The sequence below is a fragment of the Ciconia boyciana genome, chromosome 5 (assembly GCF_034638445.1).
Source record: "Ciconia boyciana chromosome 5, ASM3463844v1, whole genome shotgun sequence".
Lineage (NCBI taxonomy): Eukaryota > Metazoa > Chordata > Aves > Ciconiiformes > Ciconiidae > Ciconia > Ciconia boyciana.
Window position 1 is genome coordinate 11,192,482 of NC_132938.1, and position 12,939 is coordinate 11,205,420.

At 43.5% G+C, this 12,939-nt stretch overlaps 1 protein-coding gene across 1 annotated transcript in view; it reads left to right on the plus strand.

Moving 5' to 3' along the window:
• The first annotated feature begins 1,702 nt into the window (after positions 1–1,702).
• The window catches only part of DOK7 (docking protein 7), a 68,799-nt gene continuing 57,562 nt past the window's right edge, over positions 1,703–12,939 (plus strand). Inside the window, exons 1-4 of the mRNA XM_072862580.1 lie at positions 1,703–1,756; positions 1,906–1,951; positions 4,521–4,766; positions 9,207–9,407. Coding sequence (XP_072718681.1) covers positions 1,703–1,756; positions 1,906–1,951; positions 4,521–4,766; positions 9,207–9,407 — 547 coding nt within the window. The remainder of the gene's footprint in view (positions 1,757–1,905; positions 1,952–4,520; positions 4,767–9,206; positions 9,408–12,939) is intronic.

The window sequence follows — 12,939 nt, forward strand, 5'->3', positions numbered from 1 at the left end:
TGTAAAGAAGGTGCCTGTTTGATAGGAAAGGTGTTAGACTGGTGTTTCTGACAATTTGTGTAGAGTTTTTTAGCTGTCCTGTTTTCAAAATCTATCCTGCTTATATCAGTATATAGCAGCACCAATACAATCAATCAAACATTTTTTTTTTAAATATATTGAATGTCCACAAGTGAAATTTTCTGCCCTCAGTGGTCTAAATGACAAATCTTCAGTCAATACTGTCATACTTTGAATGCATTAAAATTAATCTGTGGCTTTCAAAGCAGCCTGTTTGTCTACTGTTACTGCATTGATTTGGTGGAACTAAATTTCGTCATTTGAGCATCTGAGGTATGGTGACTAGCACTGTATTAAATCCACAAACCCAGACTAGGGGTGGCAAGGAAATGTCCAGGTCAAGTGAGAGGTCCTTGCCTGACCTCTCACACCCCTGACGTTGGTCACATTCCTATGGGACACCCCGGCACCTTCTGCCTCCTGCCTCTCTGTTGAGCATTACCCCATGGAAACTCATCCTCCATATTTTTCTCCTCCCTTTAAGTGCTTATTCCTCTGGTTAAAATGCAAATCCAACTTAAACTTATTTGTGAACTTGTATCTGATATTTTTCCTAACATTTATATTGAAATTGGATTAGAATGCAAAGCCCGTTGAACAAACACGTCCTTAATTCATTATGAAACACACTTAAAGATGGTTTTATTAAATTATATGTTATTCCATGCAAACTGACCGATTCAAAGGGAAGAAATAAACGCAAACATCTAAAAAACCCTTCTATTATGCTATTGAAAGAAAAATGTGCTGTGGTGCTGTTTAAAAAAAGCTGAAGAACTAATTACCATCAAATAAGATGCAGGAGGAGTATTTTTAGAATAATGGACTCTAATTAGTCCATTGCTCATTGAAATACATCTGAGGACATCATCAACACATCTTATTCTATTAATTGTAGCTGCTCTGGGTTTGCTGTAAGTGGGGTTATCTGGTGACAGTTGCATTGCAAAGAAGAAGGAAAAAAAAAAAAAAAGAGTATTTTTATCTGGGGTAGTTGGCTGTACGTCTCCTGGGAGCCAAGGGAAGCAGTAATTACAGGTTTTGAAGGAGAAATTTGGGCGTTATAAGGAAGCCGCTGGTTCGGGGGAGGGAGGAAGGGGGCGTTCCGGCCCGCCGGCGCCAGGCCCCGCTCCGCGGAGACGGGGAGCGAAAGCGGTCCGGTCCGGGCTTTCCCGCCGCCGCCGGCTGCCTCGGCGGTCAGCCGCAAAGCCCGGAGCGGGATCGGGGGGGCCGGCGCTCGGCGCTTCCCGGGGTCGCGCCCGGAGGAGATCCGCTGAGGCGGCCCGCGCGGGGCTGCCGCCCCCCGGGTGCCCCGGCTCGCGCCTCCCGCTACTGATGCCCTGGAGAAAAAAAAAAAAATTAAAAAACCGCAACGCCACAATAAAACACATGAATAAAGAGCCAGCGGAAAGCTTCCCGGGACCCCCTTTCCCCTCAGCTGGAGCCGCCCCGGCCCCTGCCTGTCCCCCTGCCCGGTGGGGCGGGGGGCGCCGGGGAGGGCCGGGCCGCGCTGGCCGCTCGCCCGCGTCGCTGCCTGTGCCTGTGCGGGGCCCTAATAAAGCTATTTTGAAAGTGACCCCTCGGCCAGAGCGCGGGGAGGGAGCAGCGAGCCGGGCGCAGCTGTCCGGAATCATGACTGAAGATGACGGATTCCGTGGTGGTGGAGGGTCACGTCAAGTTGAGAGATGGAAAAAAGGTCCCCGCTCCCGGCGCCCCTGCGGCCCGGCCCCGCGGCGGGCCGGGGCCAGGGGTCCCCGACCGACGCCCCCCTCCCCAGGAGGGGAGAGAGCCCGCTCTTCCCTCCTCCGGCCCTGGCTAACCCTCTCCTTTTGCCTCTCGTTGCAGTGGAAGAGTAGGTGGCTGGTGTTGCGCAAGCCCTCCCCGGTGGCAGGTAAGAGGGGGGCCCGTTCTGTGAGGGGGAGGCAGGCGCCGGGCGTCCCTCCCTCCTCCGCCCGGCGCTGGGGGGACAGGGTTTGGGGGCCCGGGGGTTTACAGGGCTCCCTTCGAGGTCAGCTGCCGCTGGAGATCACCCTCGGTGGGGCTCTCCTCTAGCCGTCGCTGCTCCTTCCTCTTTGTTTTTTTTTTTTTTTTCTTCTTTTTAATCAGGGGAGGGGGGAATACATTATCTGGCAACGGGACAGGTGGCCAAAAGTAGGAGGCGGCTATTGCCGGAGTCCCCCCCCGAGGTGTAAAGAACGCGGGGGCGAGCGCGGAGAGGAGCTGCCGGGCTTCGCGTCTCCTCACGGCCTCGGGCTGGCGGCCCTTGACGGCGCGGGACGGCTCTTTCCTCGGCGGAGGCGGCGGGCGGCCGGCGGGGCGGTTGTAGGCCCCGGGGCGGTTGTAGGCCCCGGGGCGGTTGTAGGCCCCGGGGCTGCGGCAGCCTGGGCGGTGACGCGGAGACCCTCCGGCCGGCGCCCGGCTGTAGCGTTTGTCCGTCGGGCTGCCCCCGGTGCCCGTGCGCTGTGTCCGGCGTCGGAGCGAGGGTTTTAAGTAGCTTAATATCAAGCACTGCCTAAAGCCGTCGGGAAAGGTGACTTTTCAAGGCACAGCTATTTGGTTTTGGTTCCTGTTTAAAATGCAATTTTTTTTTTTTTTTGAAAATTATTATTTCTTCAGGGCGATTGGTGGCTGTAAAAAAAGCCGGCATTGTAAGCTCGGTAGTTATTCTTGATCAGTGTTTTGACATAAAATATCACTTCAATTTAAAAATAAAATGACATTTTGAATTAAAAAAATCATTTCCGTGCTTCTGAAGGGGAAATTGAAAACGTTGTTCAGAGTTGATGTTTCACTGCTGGAGAAGGAAAAGTAGGTTTCAGGTTTCCCCATTGCTTCCTAACAGGGAAAACACATGGGCCCAAAGGTGTATCTTTCCAGGGCTAAACGTTGCCTACGCTTAGAAAATGTGAACCTGCATTGCTGCAGAATGGATTATGGCATGTTTTCTAGGTTGTTGGTGGCAGACTGAAGGTTTCTTAGCAATTGAAGCTCTTCAGACCTAACTCTGTTACTTGAGTTGTTGCAGTTGTGTGTTAGTGTCTTAAATGCCGGTATCTTGGCTGAATCTGTTAAACATCTCTGTGTGAATGGGCATTTGTTGATCCTAGAGCTAGTATCTAGACATGTGAATATGGCCTGGATTTCTAACATGAGTAAGCCAAGTCTGAAGGGGAAAATGAGGGAGCTTGATTTGGAAACTTAGTGACCGATAATGTAGCTTATTCATCAAAACTAGTATTTTTGTTCTAGTTAAATTAGCCAGGTTTACCAGAAAAAGCCCCCAGTGATTTGCTTTTCTTGGTCTGTAAACCATAGCTGTTCTTTCTTCAGACATACAACTGTATTGCAGAATGCTTGAATAGCATAGTTGCAGCTGTTTTTGCTAACAGGTGCATGAAAACAATTGGGAGTCCATGCAAAGCTCCACTTTAGTTAGCAGACGGTTCAGTCTTTCAGTCATTTTTCACCTCTTTGGAGATTTGCCAGTCCTTTTCCCATCTGAGAGCCACAAGGCACCTCGCCAGGGCTCAGAGCACCACACCCCAACATTCATAAAATGGTGCATAGCGGGCTTTCTCCTTTGTGGTATGTAGGTCAGCTTAAGCTGTGGATGTTGCAACTTTGATATTGACCATTAATTTCATTTACAACTGAGTGCTGTGTGATAGGAAAGGAACCTGGGGGAAGAGGAGTGCTCTTACTATAAACGTAAAAGGTGGGAGAGGTCTGTCCTCTTTTTCTTGTCTTTTGGGTTTGCTTGTGAAATGTGCTTTTCCCATGGGACCGTGGCACTTGAATTACTTTCTTCCGGTGCATAGTTACTGTGTAATAAACACCTCTAGGAAGGGGTTAAAAACAAATGGTGACACAAGCAAATATTTTAAAAAAAAAAAAAAAGGTGTGGCACATAATGATTATTTAGCAATGGCTACTGTGTAACATTTAGCTAGGAAACCTGAGCTGACACTAACAATCTGGCAGTGCAGTCTGCTCGCCATTTAGTAGTTGAGTAATCTGTGAACTACTGTAAGAATTTCATTTGTGGTTCAGTATGTTCTAATGGAAATAGAGATGACAATAGCCTCTCGGTCCTTAGTGTTTGTAATGTGAACAGCTATCATAGTGTAACTCCTAACGTTCAGAATTAATGAGTTGGTCCTTTCCAGACTTGGGAGAGTATCTGAAAAACCCCTGGATTTTTGAAAAGTAAAATAGGAAAGACTTTTTACTTGCCTCCTTGTTTCTGAGCCTGCAGATTACCCTTGAAACATGCCTGCAATGTTTGCTCCCTGAAAACAAGGACTGCAAAGTATCTGGGGGGGGGGTGGTGGGAAAAGGAAACTGAGTTCTTACATTGACTTGATCAGACTGACCCTGCAGTTGTCTAAAGCACCTTTGTACTGCAGCAGAGTACTGAGAAATGTGTTATATTCTATGTTCTGCCTCATCATCTCTGACAGTTTTGCTTCTTTTAGACTGTTTGCTCATGCTCGTGTACAAGGATAAATCTGAACGAGCGAAAGGGCATAAGGAGAGGAGCAGCATGACCTTAGAAGACATCTGTGGCTTGGATCCCGGTCTCTCCTATGAGGGCTTGAATCACACGCTTGCAATCATCTGTCTCTCTCAAGTTGTGATGCTGGGATTTGAGAACAAGGAAACAATGTATGCGTGGGATGTACGAATCCGCTACAGTTTGGGGGAAGGTAACCTTTGTCTTCTCACACCTTTTTTTTTGGGAGGGGGGGGGGAGGGGGCAAAGAAAAGCATAGCTAAAATGCACATAACAAAGTACAGTTAAGGAAAAGACTGTTGCTGATTTGAGAGTTAAGAGAGTGGTCTTCCCCTTACATCTTAAAGCAGGTGTCCCTTATGATAGGTTTGATTACAGTACTGCCCAGTACTGATGCCTAACTATGACAGCTCTTAACTCAGTTTTTTGAAAGCATGAAAGCTTTCAACTGAAAGCATGTAGCTTTGAAGCAAAGTGATCAGGCTTCTACTTCTGGTCCTGCAATTTACTTGGGGATTTTGACAACAGGGTTCAGAGAGAGCCTGAATTAAGAGAAGCAGAGTCCTGAGTAGAACGTGGCTAGTTCAGTCCCAGTTTTCTGAGCTGCCTACTAACTGTTGCATTGATAATCCTTATTGCTGCTAGTGTCCCCTTTCAGGAAGAGACATCTTGCAATAAGGAGTGACATCAGACACAGTCTTTCCAGCTAACTTCACTCTTATATGTCCTTTTATTTTATTTTCTTGGTTAGCAGCTCTAAAATGTATCGTGGTGAACAAGGAGTGATAATATTGGTAATCCATAGTATCTGTCTTATGTTTGTTTAGTCATAACTGGGGAAGGAGGGTAGGTGTGTGGGAGATACACACATTAGCCATCTTAATCATTTGTTACATATGCTTTGCCATCTGTTCCATTTGTGGACTCGTTCCTTTGCAGTACATGCACAGAAAGATGGTCTGGGAATTTTACAGTAATAAAATATAGAAGCATAAGAAGAGAGATGTATGGATGTACCACTTGGAGCTATCAAGCTGTGAAGCCTTGCATAAGGGCAAGGGTTAGAGGGAGTTTCTGAACAATATAGGCATGAGTAGCTGGAGTAGTTGGTACACTTTGATATAGCTGTATTGTGTTCCATTTCTATTTCTTTACTAGATTTGGGATCTATGTCTGGTTTTCATGATCTTGCACTAGTGCAGTGCTGGGATGGAGAGAGTATTTAATCTCAATCTGGGTGTGAGGGTTATGGTTGTGAAAGGAGGAAATGCAGAAGCAGCAAAGAGTTTTTTAAAGGAAAGCTGCGAGTGAGGTAGGAATAGAGCCTATTGGATGAAGATATATGCAGCCATGGAGTAAAGGTGGAGTGGGAGAGAGAGTGTGTGTGGAGGTGAAGAAATGAAGAAGTAAGAGGACAAATATAATTGGTTGAACTGGCAATAATTTGTAGGATGTTAATTGCAAAAAAAGCTCAGGGGAAGGAGGACAGAGCAGAGTATAGAAAATTTGTTCAGGATTTTATCTTTCAGTGCAGGTTCAGTTAGGAGAAGGAAGCCAAATTAAAGTGAATCTAGTTTGACTAAACAGAAATAGAAATGGAAACTTTTATGAAGAGAGGATGGAGATTGGTGTTTTTTCTTAAAGCGTAGTAAGGATGCCTTTGTGTGCCTTGGAAGTAAGGTGGCTGGATGATAAAAATAGACTAAGGACAGATGACCTCAGAGTCTGGGGAGGAAAAAAAAAAGTGAAAGGAATTGAAGCTGTTCTTGAATTAAGACCACAGAATGGAGATGTCTACACTGTAGTTCCCAGTGTTTTCTCTCTGTTTTTAGCAGATGATGTGGATGTGATTCCTGGAATAAAAGAACCAGGATTGGAGAAAACAGTGGAATTAAGTGAGTTGAGGTATAAGTCTGGTGTGAGAAGAGTGCTTGAGCCCACAGCTCATTCTGAGGAAGTGAGCATACTACAGGTCAGTGAATAGCTGTAAAGAGGAAAAGATTAGCTAAAGAAAATGAGGAACTTAAATAGTACTAGAATAGTACCATTTTGTATCAGAAATAGTGTGGCCAGCAGGACTAGGGAAGTGATCATTCCCCTGTACTCGGCACTGGTGAGACCACGCCTCGAATCCTGTGTTCAGTTTTGGGCCTCTCACTACAAGAAAGACATTGAGGTGCTGGAGCGTGTCCAGAGAAGGGCAACGAAGCTGGTGAAGGGTCTAGAGCACAAGCCTGATGGGGAGCGGCTGAGGGAACTGGGGTTGTTTAGCCTGGAGAAAGGGAGTCTGAGGGGAGACCTTATTGCTCTCTACACCTACCTGAAAGGAGGCTGTAGAGAGGTGGGTGTCAGTCTCTTCTCCTAAGTAACAAGCGATAGGATGAGAGGAAATGGCTTCAAGTTGCGCCATTTAGGGGAGGTTTAGATTGGATATTAGGAAAAATTTCTTCACGGAAAGGGTTGTCAAGCATTGGAACAGGCTGCCCAGGGAAGTGGTGGAGTCACCATCCCTGGAGGTATTTAAAGGACGAGTAGATGTGGTGCTTAGGGGCATGGTTTAGTGGTGGACTTGGCAGTGCTAGGTTAATGGTTGGACTCAATGATCTTAAACATCTCTTCTAACCTAAACGATTCTATGATTCTACCTTTTCTTCATGAGTGTATTCAGCTATGTATCTTTTTTTTTTTTTTCAGAGAAGGGAAGTAGGTGGCTTGGGACGCATTTGGAAAAAAATTTACGATTTACCAGGAAAGCAGCATATGGCAAAAGCTTCATGTCCAGATCTGTTTTTTACTCTACATTGGCTTTGTTCAGATTTGGATACGCTGTTTTTTTTAACAGTGGCCTAGAATCTGAGCTGCAGCTCTTTGTTTTCAGCAGCTGTTGTAACTTGCAACTGATTGTGTGAAGAGTGTGCTCCATTCCTCATTTAGGAGGCAGAACGAACTGTGATGCTTCTGCTCCCACGGTTTAATTGCCAGCAAAGTACTGGGCAGAGGGGTCCAAATGATATTAAAGATTCCTTACTGAACATTATTTGTCAAGATGGTTTTGGTATCTTTTTCATAGTTTATGTTTAAGCAGGTTGTGTAACAACTGCGTGCTCAAAAGGGGCTATCATGTGACTATTGATTTGCTCCCTAGCAGTACTACTGGCAAAGCTGTAAGTAGAGCTGTGGTTAGTTAGATCTATCTCTGTCTCCTTGCACATTTCACTCGAATGACTTTGTGGCTAATTCCGCTGGAGCCTTAGGGAACTTACCAAATGCACGTCATAGATGAGGAGTTGACTTACAGCTAAGATGGTAACTAAGAATATAGCAAGTATTTAGATGAGAAGCAAGACTCAGACCTAGCTGAAATTCATGATGCTTGAAGACGTGTAGGCAAGAAACAGGGAAGAGTGGTTGTAAGAAGTGAGACTGCCTGGGAGTTACCCTGTAGATTTCATAGGCAGGTAGCTGTTTGTATGATATTTGATGGATAACCAAAAGCTAAATCTGTGTGCTTCTTGATAAATGCTCCACTGAAAACCTCTGACTGGAAATGTAACAGTCCTGATGCTTCTCTGTGCCAAGACAGATTTTTTTTCTTTTTTTTGTCTAATCACAAGATGAAAGAAACTAGACGAGTAGTGGAGGTCAAAACAGTTGTTTGAGAATTGGGTGCTTTCTCACTTAAATTGCTCCCTTTGAAACACTGTGAGATTTGAGCACTTGAAGTGCTCCCAATAGCTTATTATTCAGAATGCAACAGCTCTGGAGGAGAAGATGGGAGACCAACCTAGAACAGCTGCTACTTTAGATAAGGACCCTTGCAATATAGGGCATGCTGAACTTGGGATTTTAACCTGAGTTTTGTAAACTTGAATGAGACAGGTGTTTCCTTTTTTCCCCCCACTCTTTTGAAGTTTAGGCTGTGAAATATGAGAATTAACTGACATCTAAGAGTGTTTATTACCTACGAATGACTTAATTTCCCAGTTATTTTAAATGTCTGGGCATCTACCATCACCAACTCCCAAAAGATTCACAAAGGTGGGAAAATGTAATTTTCCCCATTTTACTGCTAGGGAAGGAGTGAAGCAGTTTATTAAAGGTTGCAAATGAGTCAGTGACAGAGCTCTGGTTAGAACTTGCCTAGTTCTTTGAGTCTTGGCTTTTGGGCTCCTTGGGCTGTGTGTTATGCATGTGTGTGTGCATGCATGTAGGAAAGGAGAGGCACAGGCTGTTTAGAGGAGGAGACAGAAAGAAACCCATGTAGTGATGCAAGGATGGAAGAGGTAACTGAAGTTTGGGCTGGATAACTGACTATTTTGAGATAGGGAGTAGCCTGGAAGACTTAAGATAAATTAATGTAGCATTACAACTTAATCAGTTATAGCATTAAGCCAAGATATGTGTGTGTTTTTTTTTTTTCCCAATCCTAAACTCGCATAAGAGAGAGTAATGAGTTTATAGCTACTCACATGGGGCTGTCTGGGCTCTACTTAGAATCTTTATGTTAGAGCCTCGTGGTGTGGGCAGGGGTTGGTCCGCCTACCACAGTTGAACAGAATGACTTATGTCACATAAGTCATGGTACCATACTTCTATTTTCTATAGTAATTTTTTTTTCTTCCTTATCTGATAGTTCATAGATTTCAAGTTTTTGTAGCACCTGGCACTAAACTAGAGAGCGGGCCTGCTACCCTACATTTCTGCAATGACATTCTCGTCCTTGTAAAAGACCTTCCTCCTAGTGTCATGGGGCAATGGAAGCTCTCAGATCTGCGTCGGTATGGAGCTGTCCCAAATGGATTCATCTTTGAAGGGGGTACCAGGTGCGGCTTCTGTAAGTACAAATGGAACCTGTCTTCTAAAAGTTGTTTGAAACCTTTTGTAGAAATATAAATGCGAGTCTCATTCAAAGTGGAGTTTGCAGAACCAGCTGTGCTGCTTTTGTCATACAGGCAGCTTCATATCAGAGTGTCTGTTCTACTGTGTAGATTTCTGCAGGCTTCAACCCTGGTGTTCAGTAAAAATGTGACTATGTGGAGTCCTGACTGAACATTGCCCTGTGGCTCTCCAGAAGATGTTTAGTCAACTGTTGCTATTGGACACAGAGCAAAATTAAGGTAGTGAAATTTTATGGCTTGCCTCATGCAAGAGATAAGGCAAAGTGGTTAATGTTCAGATGATATAAATATTTTGTTGTTTGCAGAGGGAAAATGATACAGAGCTTTGAGGTTACAGGCAGCATCAAGGCTCTCATTGTGTAAATGCTAACGCCTAAATCCCGTAGAGGACTTCTAGCTCCAAAAAGTTAGGAACTTCTGTCTGTTCCCTTCTCTGTTAGTAGCTTTGTCACTTTATGGGACCATGAGATTCGTGGGGTCAAAATGAAAGCAAGCAAGTTGAAGCTAGTTTCTGTAGCCTAGTAGCTAAGATACCCCTTTAGATGGGGAGGAATCTGTTGTTCCAGTGTCCAGTTTAGGACTTCTCACATTCTTACTTCAGATAAAATGCAAAGCTCCTCTGCAAGAACTGAAAAGGAAAGATAATTAATGCACTGGTATAATATCATATTCATCATTAGAAAATGTAAGGTTTTAACTTCAAAAGCAGAGTTTGAAGCCATGCTGAATTAATGATCTGTGAGTTCAAGTGGGTACGCAGATCACCAGTTTGGATGTGAAGTTGTTTGACTTGTATACTGAAATGTCAAAATAATGGATATCTTCAATTACCAAACTGAAAAAATAGAAGGTTTCAGAGTTGATCCAAATCCAAATATATTCTTCCTTGGGACTTTTGGCAAAATCTGGGGAGGAAAGGGAAAAAAATTATTTTGACTGTTTTACTCTGGTGAGGGGTTTTCATTTTGTCTATTGAAAAGTACAGAGCTGAGTTACAAAGATGGTAAGTATGGATTCAACTGTTATATCCTAATTCCTGATTTAAGACACTTGTTTTCAATGTAGAAGATTCTGCTTCAAATCTTTCCCTGCCTAATTCAGAGGCTGGAGTTAAAGGAGGGTTTCCACTGTCTGAAGGAACGGGTTATAGGTATAACCTGTGAGGAAACAAATCTGTTTTCTTTTAAGGTTATTCTGTTTCAGTTAAAAACTGGTATGGGAACTGGAACACAAGTATCTTGTTTCCTAGTGGTGTGGTTTAGACTGTGTGATAGATAACTGGTTATAGAGTATAAGGGGGAGTCAGTACAGTCACCTTTTCCCCCTCTCTTAGTGCAACTGACCCAGGCTAAACTTGAATCTGCAGCTTAGTGTAGGTCTGCCAACACCTGCAGTTTTGGTTTGAACAGGTTTTTTTTCCATGCAGAATAAAGCCAATTGTTCATTCCTGTGTCTGTATGCAAGTACCACTTTAAATGCAAGCTGGACTTCTAATAAATGTGTGCACTGCTATGCTGACATAATTTGGGTCTGCTTTTTGAATTATTAACTGAAAATAAAAAACTTAATTTTGAACTAAACACTTCAAAATGCTTACAAGGAGAAAATTTCCCAAAGTTGAACCACAGTGTGTTTTTTCTCTTTTTAAAAAGCTGCTGCTCTTTCTGGAAAGCTTGCGTGGAGTACTAGTTTTTGAACTAATGAAATCTGAAATAATTTAACTATGGAAAACTTATATTTAAAGAAAAAATATAGGGAGCTGAAGTAGAAATGCTAAGCAATCTTTGTGACATTAGCAGCGGTTAGGTAGATAGATTATATAAATTATCAATGTAATTCCTCAAATGAGAGAATGTAAGACATAACTATTTGAGTAATTGGTAGCTCTGAGACTCTCTAGGGAAGCAGCGCCTCTATAATTTTTATTGAGTAAGAGGTGCAGCAGCACTGTGATATGTTGGATTTGTTTTTTCCTTTGAATCTTGATGCAGGTGCCTCAAAGGAAGAAGACAGTAATTTCTTACTAATAAGGGCTTCAAATGATGGCTTGATTTTTGGAGTATATAGTTGACTGCTATCTGTGAATTCCAAGCATGTGTTTTACACAGATTTTCATTAGAATATGGAAGGAGACAAAATAATATTCTGAGGGCTATCCAAATGTGGAAATGACTAGCAGAAAATAATGATGGATGCCAGGACTTATGTTCCCCTTTAAAAAAAAATGAACAAAAAACCCAATTGTTTTTTTCGTTCATGCTTTTTCCAGAAGCACTGTTCAGCAGTGACTGACAAAGCATTTGCAACATACATTGTCTGAAGAGTCCATTTCTTAGATATACTGCAGTTTTGAGAGGGATGCTTTGATAGGGTATAAAGAACAGACATTTAGGACTCCTTCATAAATGTGCTTTTTATGATAATACTGATGAATGGATATGACTTCAGTTCTGGTTTTCATTCTTGAAAGCATAAAAGTAAGGGATATTTGCAGATCAAATTGAGATGTGCTGACTTATTTATCACCCATTCTGTGTGGAAGGATCTTTCTTTAGTGGCTGCCCGAACCAAAGAATTTAGAAAATGCCTGGTTCAGTACTAGAACTGAGTACATTGCCCGCTTATTTGTGCTTATTATCTTCATAGAATCATTTAGGTTGGAAAAGACTTTAAGATCATCAAGTCCAACTGTTAACCTAGCACTGCCAACTCGATCACTAAACCATGTCCCTCAGCTACACACATCTACACATCTTTTAAATAGTTCCAGGGATGCTGACTCAACCACTTCCCTCGGCAGCCTGTTCCAATGCTTGAGAACCCTTTTGGCGAAGAAATTTTTCCTAATATCCAATCTAAACCTCCCCTGGCACAACTTGAGGCCATTTCCTCTTGTCCTATCACTTTTTACTAGAGAAAAGAGACTAACACCCACCTTGCTACTTTCAGGTAGTTGTAGACAGCTTGCAACTAGCCAGTAAATTTCTGCTGTGGTGGTTACTGTTATAGTCAAACCACCTCAATTTGTAACACTGCTGCAAGGAAGTGCACAGGATGAGGCTGGATTTCTAAACACAGTGCTGTCAGGAATGATGGATGAATAAAGAAATGTCTCTAGTGTTTAGTACAAGACCTTGTTCCCTGGAAAGATTCCCCCAGGATGTAGGGACCACGGATAATTACTCTAGTAATCTGTGTGGCCTTATGAGCTCTGCAGATCAGCAAAGAAGAGGGTCTGCAGGAGGTAAGTAGCAAGAATTTTGATGGCTAAGCCAGTCTCCTTCCTGCTGGATTCTTGTCTGTTTGAAGGCATCTCCACCACAGCTTCCTAGGAGGCCCTGTAGAGCCCTGCTTTGAGGCATGCAATATATGCTCCTCAGTTGTATGGCTTGCATAAGTCTTGTGTTCATCCATTTAATATTTGCTGTTAGAGGATTGCCTGGGTCCAGAATTCTGAATATAGCATCT